The 7,412-nt window shown below is 26.9% G+C and overlaps 1 protein-coding gene across 1 annotated transcript in view; it reads right to left on the bottom strand.

Annotated features, from left to right (window-relative positions):
- LOC113376303 (peroxidase-like) overlaps positions 1-274 on the bottom strand; it is a 21,471-nt gene extending 21,197 nt beyond the window's left edge. The window contains exon 1 of the mRNA XM_026616208.1: positions 26-274. Within this exon, the coding sequence (XP_026471993.1) occupies positions 26-274 (249 nt within the window). The remainder of the gene's footprint in view (positions 1-25) is intronic.
- Between the last annotated feature and the right edge of the window lie 7,138 nt (positions 275-7,412).

Below are 7,412 nucleotides of genomic sequence, written 5' to 3'. Positions count from 1 at the left end.
CAAGTATGCGGTCTAATTTTTTTACTTCCTTAGACTTTCTCAGGGCTAAGCAGGCCATGTTAATCGGAGGCGACTTCATAAAAACTCGCCCAGTGGAGCCGTGGGGAAACATATTTGTTCCAGAAGATTTCTTTAAATAACCAGAATTCGTTGATTCTAATGGTTCAGCAATAGTGGATACATCCTTTCTTAACGCTGAATTTTTTATCGTAGGCGATGACGATGTGACGCCATCTTGTTTGGCAGTAGAATTTCTTCGTAAAAATGAATGCATTTTTCTTGATCGTAGAGGTAACAGTAACTTGCTGCAAAAAGCAATTTGTTAAAGTATCGAAAAATATATAGCAAGCATTACAGAATTAAATGAAAATATAAAAATTGGGTTATATTACATCTCAGTGGCGTAACTATAGGATGGCGTGGGTGGCAAAATGCCACGAGCCCCCGACCTAAGCGGGCCCAGGCCCAGGAAACCGCGGACTCAGAAATACATTTTTACATTGTACATAAATTTTTTATTCACTTGAAACTTATATTTTTTAAGTTCAAAGTTGGAGTTAATTATTCAACCAGGCTTGCATCGAACTTACATTCGGCCGAATATTTAGTTAGTTAAAACCAAAGGAGTCGCCGCCGCACAGCGAAAGTATTGTGTTTTATATCTTTTATGCGATAAAGAGCTGTGATAGATCTGCATTGGAAAATCTTTAGTTTATATAATATGATATCAAGAACAAATTAATGAATTTATTGTTGTATATAATCATATATATTTATTGACTTTGAAAGATAAAAACAAACACGTGAACAACTCTTTTCTCAATATCAGAATTCAAAGAATACATTGTTGTTATAGTTAGATGTCATTTGATTTTAATCATTTAACGGCTACGTGCATGAGTTGTATGAATATACAATGAAGTCATTCATTTTTCTACTACTATCGACGCAGCTTGTATAGCTAAAGCGCTATACAATTTTATCGAGTATTGGACATTATTATTAAACAAATTAAATCTTTTTTCTTCCGATGAAATAATATGTTCCAAATATCAGTATTTTGCTACAATAGAAGTTTTCAACTATACTGATCTATTAATTAAAAACTCTAAAATTTGTTTAGATAAAAAAGACATATCAGAAATTCAGAATAAACAAAATTTTTAAAATCATAATTTAATAGATCAGTACTATAAAAAACTTTTGTTCAGATTCTGAACTATTTGCCATGGAAATTTAGTTTTCGATCAACTTTTACGCAACTGAAAGCAGTAAGAAAAGATATTATTTACTAAATAGCTTATTGAACATTTTATTTCATTTTGAATATGTGCAGGGTTAACTATTGTTTCTTCAAGAAGAAGCTAGATGACAAATGTCTTCATATTCGTTAAAAAAAATCGTACAAAAGGTATTGAAATGGATTGGATTGCCGAGAAAATGAATACTTTTCAATACTGTTTTCAATCAGAGGTATTGCTTAAATCATACATTTTCATAAAGATTGAACGTCACTACTTAATCAATAAAATTAATTACAGTAAAAAAGAAATTGTTAATGAAAGGTTATGTAATAATTAAATTTAAGAAAGTGTTTTTTTTAATTTTTATTAAAAAAGAAAACGTTTTATTTTAATTTCCATTTATTCTAACGTTGAAAATATTCACAAACAATTTCATGATTGATTTTCAAGAAAAATAACGTTTTATGTATTTTTTGTTATTTTTATATAATTGCAACTAAATTATAATTATAACTCTAAATCAATGCTTTACTTTTTTACCTTTTGTATAATATCATATTTAAAGCCATAAAATATAAATTAGTCGAAGTTTGTTTGCTAATTGTGATAAAATTCATTAAAAATTGTTTAAACCAGTAGTATTAACGTTCATTAAACAAAATTACATAAATTTAAAATTGAGTACCAAGACAGGGCCCATCGGAAACTTTGACACGGGCCCGGAGGGTCTAGTTACGCCACTGTTACATCTATTATATATATATATATATTAATTTATCGTATAAAACTTATTAAAATTACATACCTTGATAAAGATGAAAACACAGAACTATTATATTACACTAAATGATGGTTTATTTACTTTAACTAACGGAAAATTTGGAAAAATGTGAACTGATGTGTGGCCGGTGTTTATGTGTTGAAGGAACAAAGTGGAATGAGCTCCAAGCCACAACAAACGTACAAGATGGCTACGTCTACTACCAACGTAAGAAAAAAAAATAGGGATAAAATATTGAGCATAAAACAGTTTATGATTTTAACTTTATAATTGTAAAAATGTATTTATATTATTTAGTATAATACAATAATATAATGCAATATATATACAATAGAATTTCAATATTTATAGAATTCGCGATTTAAAATTTTTCATACTTGCATATAATGATTAATCATTGGTGAAACATGGGTTGAACGCAAAGCATAACTCATAGATAAAGAAAGAGCATCGACATACGTACCGTATAAAAAAGAGCACAGACATACGTATCCGGACTGAAGTTAGTGCGTTTGAGATCGTAGTGTTACAAAAAGTGATTTAGCATTTATATATATATGCTTATTTATCTATGTATATTATATTATGCTATATATATATATATATATATATATATATATATATATATATATATATATATATATATATGTATGTATTATGTATCATACTCCGTATCCTTGATAACGAGCAACTAAAAGTTTTATAATTATAGATTGGCGGTTACTTCGAATCCAGGCAAGCCGCGAAATATGAATTGAATTAGGAAGCCGAGAGTAATAAATCAAAAACTTTTCGAACATTCATTGTAGATCGTTGAAACTAACAAACGGTCCTAGGTCTGATTAATTATGTGCATACTTAACTATTTTCAATTTCGACGTAAAACCTGCCCATGTAGTATAAAATTTACGATTAAAATTATGTACTATGATACAAAGTGACGGGTTGTAAATTATAGTAAATTTCTTTTGAACTTTATGTATCAAAGAATTAAGTACTTTAGGATATTGTTAATAGTTTATATAGTAATTTTAGTCACTAGTAACTTAGTTGATGATATAAATAATTTTCTATAGTAATTATACTGTAAAATTTACTTTGCAATTAATATTTTAAACAACTTATAATGCATGCATTTGTATTAATTAAATTCATTATTTATTGAATTCTATTTACTTTGTGTTCTAAAAATGTTATTATTTAAGTGTGAACGTCAACGATGATCAGATGTTGAACATGGAGTGGCACAAATACCGGCACATGTTAATGTCCAATTGAATTTTATTGAATTTTTTAATTAAACTAATTTTTGTAGGCTTATTATATTTTATAATGTTCGTTCAGAAGACCATAAACTATAGAACAATAAAATATTTAATTTAATTAAAATTTGTATAAAAATTATGAACTAGATGTAAATGGCATTTTGCCTAAAGGCAAGTTGCCAATACGTATAAATAAAAATATAATATATAAATATAAATAATTGAGATTTTTCAAAATTATAGTATCTATATTACATTAATAATTAATTAAACTTAATTATTTATATACGCTTCACTCTATTTGGCCTATTTGGTATTTTCAAAATATATGCTATTCAAGTGTTATTTCTGTAATGTATTTTATTTAGTATGTATTGTATTCAAATTTTTATTCAAGTATTATTTTTTATAATTAAACCATTTTTTGTAGACCAATAATATTTTAAGATGCTCTTTTAGACTATAAACTCTATAACTGTACAAAGATTTATTAAATTCGTCGTAAAACACGAACAATTAATTATAGATAAACTAATCATCATAATTCTCTGTTACTAAATTTTTAATAGTTTTCAAAATCTGTTCAGTATTATTGGTAAAAACGTTGTAAAAACCGTTAGTATTTATTTAATAAAAAATCGAATACAATAATTAGTGTCAATATCTATTATATTTTATGAAAAACACTGAGAAAACACAGTAAGAAAAAGAATGATCGGACAAAAACATTAACTTTTCCTTCGAAAGTATTTACTAATAATATTTAATTTAAGCAGTTAAAAATTGAATATGGAAAGTATGCATATACTTTGAAAATTTCAATAAATCATCAATAAAATTATGATCTCATAGCACAATTTTCTACTATATGAAACGGATTAAGTAGCATAAATTTTGTCAGTTACAGCTCTATAATAAAGGAATTAAATTTTATTTTCATTTGCACATAATACCGAACTCAAATATCTATCAACGCGGACACACTAAAGTTTATTGCTGTGAGATAATACAGAAAAAGCAATAAAGAAAAACATATCGGACTGGATTACTGGTCGCCGAATTTTTATTATATTTCCGTGGACATATTTTTCTTTTTTATCGATGTGAAAAATTGAATGCGCCCAAATAACGGGTGGACGGATGCCTGATCGAACGTCTCTCACAAAGTAAAAGGAGTCTCTGTATTATTCTTCACTAATATGCATGGCGGAATCATTCTAGTGTTACAGATAAATCGGAACACATGGTAAAAGAAATATGGGTTAAATATTAGCTTGGAGAAAAATAAATGTTTTATTTTTCATAATTTTTTGCGCGAATTTTAGTTTAATATTTGCTCCTTGAATGAAAAATACTAGGTATCGAAATACCATCTTTTTTATCAAAAATCTGAAAATCGTGCAGTTTTTACTGCAGCACTTCAATGACAATATTTTATAATATATATATATATATATATATATATATATATTATTAATAGTTTATATAGTAATTTTAGTCACAAATGTTATACTGTAAATTTACTATGCAATTAATATTTTAAACAACTTATAATGCAAGCATGCATTTGTATTAATTAAATTCAAATTATTTAATACATTTATTTAATTATATATTACTTTGTGTTCTGAAAATGTAATTATTTAAGTGTGAACGTCAACGGTGATCAGTACGTTGAACATGTACGCACACATTTTACATACTTTTTACTACACAAACTCCAAGCGGACAACATGCCTCGTTTGGAAAAAGTTTTTTCATAATAAAATGTATTATTTATCTTTATTTTATTTTACAATTGTTTAAAATTTGTCATATGACTCGACGTTTATCAATTTGTGTTTCATAATTTTTTCGTGCAGTTTTCGTTGTGCTTTTGTTTTTTTTTCAATTTATTTGTATGATGAGTTTTTTACATTTGTTTATGTCAATTTTTGTATTTTCACTTTTATATACTTTCACAATATATATTTGTTATAAAACAATTTATTAATTTGATTAGATTTATGCTTTTTTACATGTTTTTTTTTATATTTTTCTGTAATTGTGTATTTTTTATATTGTTTTAAATCGTCCCTCTGAAATATTTTAATGTAGCACTAAAGATGAATCAAATCAAGACCCGAAACGTATGTTTTCATAGTAAAAACATTTTTCTTCAATAAAACTGTTTTTAATTACTGGATGGATTAACAAGAACAACTTTATCATATATATATATTTATATATTTTAAATTAGAAATATGAACAAACAGCACTCTTTTTGCACTAATTTATTAAGTAATATTAATTTTACAAACGTTCCGAGACTAGGTTTGTCTCATTGTATAGATATATTTAACTATAATAATTTAAAACATTTTTTTTAAAACAAACCGTTTTCTATCGTATGACTCACCAAATTGACCCTCAGTCGTTCAGAAGTTTTCAGTCGACTACAGATCGTAAGGCACGTGCATTTAGTTTTTAACAATTTTTTAAAAACAAACCGATTTCTATCAAAAAATATTATTTAATCCCCTAGCGACATCTATTTTTCAACTGGACCCTATTCTTTTTCATTCCTATTTGACATTGTATGACTCACCAAGTTGACCTTGGTGATCCTTCAGTCGACTACAGCTCGTAAGGCACGTGCATTTAGTAAAGAACAACAAGTTGGAAGAGTTAACACATAATGTTATTTTAAATATACCTACATATTTTAAATTTTAAATTATAATACACCGATGATGAGACAAACCTAGACAAACAAAGTCTGGAAACGTTTGTAAAATTAATATTATTTAATAAATTAGTGCAAAAAGAGTGCTGTTTGCTCAGATTTCTAATTTAATATATATATATATATATATATATATATATATATATATATAGATATATGGTATCCCAGAACTCGACGTCATGCCGCCCGCCATCTACTATGTTGGGGTTGTAGTACTGATAGTAAATGTGATGGAAAAAAAAATTAGAAAAAAAAGTTTTCCATGTAGTTGGAAAATTATGAGCTTTTAAGTGCAACATAGAGTCTAGGTGAAACTGTTACCATTTTTTTGGCTATTGTGGTTGTATTGTGGTTGATTTCTATTATAATTGTTATTTTAAACTTTGCAACTTCAACCTTATATAATATTGCTAGACCATAGTCGAAAATAATGACAAATTGCCTCAGGTTTTTGAAAGTTAAGACTATTTGTTGAACTATGAATTTAAAATTTTCAACATTGGTCGACTTTAACAGGTCATTCTAAAGAAATGTACCAAAACTTGTTGGCAAATATTGGTGCATTCAATCAGAATTGTAAATGGTAAAATACTTGATAGTTTTATAATAAAAACATTTTAGAATAAATAAAAACCTGAAAATAATCTAGTATTTATCTCGAGAAGATAACCTAGCAATCAACCACTCTTAAAATTATAATTTAACCCAAAACTTTTGGGCACTTAAGACTAAGACTAATAAGAAATCTGCATCGTATCGATATTTAAGATAATTTTTATAGAATACTCCTCAGTCGTATTTTTTATTATGTAAAGTAGAAGTAATACTGCTTGTTACTTTAACTCAAGAGCTTCTACCCGACGTCATTCATACTAATACAAATTTTCATATAACATCATTTGTATCAAGCACAACAACTAATGCTATGTTAAGTACATTGAATAAATCAGTTTAATATTGTCACTTGAAAATTTATTTAATAGATGGCAATATGTTTCCTAGTTAAAAAACCCTTACCCAGTAGTGATGCACCAATTGAAAATTTATCAGTAATACAGAAGTTGTAATAATACATTAGTCAAATAAATTAGAGATAGAACAATCGTTTGAGTTGTCATCTGCAAAAAGGCACGTTGTTTAAGAAATCAGCACAGCATCTAGTAGTTAAAAGTTAAAAATATATAGGTATATGATAATAATAATTATCTGCCCAAAGTCCATAGTGTGAGAGCACCACAATTAATGATTCCTTTTCCCTCTTCTCATTTTTCAATTTTCATTTTATATACACTTTCATGCATTTTCTTTTCCAAGCTTCTGCTTCCATTTTTCCTGGTCAGTTAAAAATATATAGGTAAATAATAACAATAATTATCTGCCCGAAAGCAAGTCCATGG

Source organism: Ctenocephalides felis, unplaced genomic scaffold, assembly GCF_003426905.1.
Source record: "Ctenocephalides felis isolate EL2017-DRISC unplaced genomic scaffold, ASM342690v1 CF-g0.4_SCAFFOLD_01886, whole genome shotgun sequence".
NCBI classification, from domain to species: domain Eukaryota; kingdom Metazoa; phylum Arthropoda; class Insecta; order Siphonaptera; family Pulicidae; genus Ctenocephalides; species Ctenocephalides felis.
Note: the sequence above shows the minus strand (reverse complement) of the source record. Positions and strands in the feature narration are given on the sequence as shown.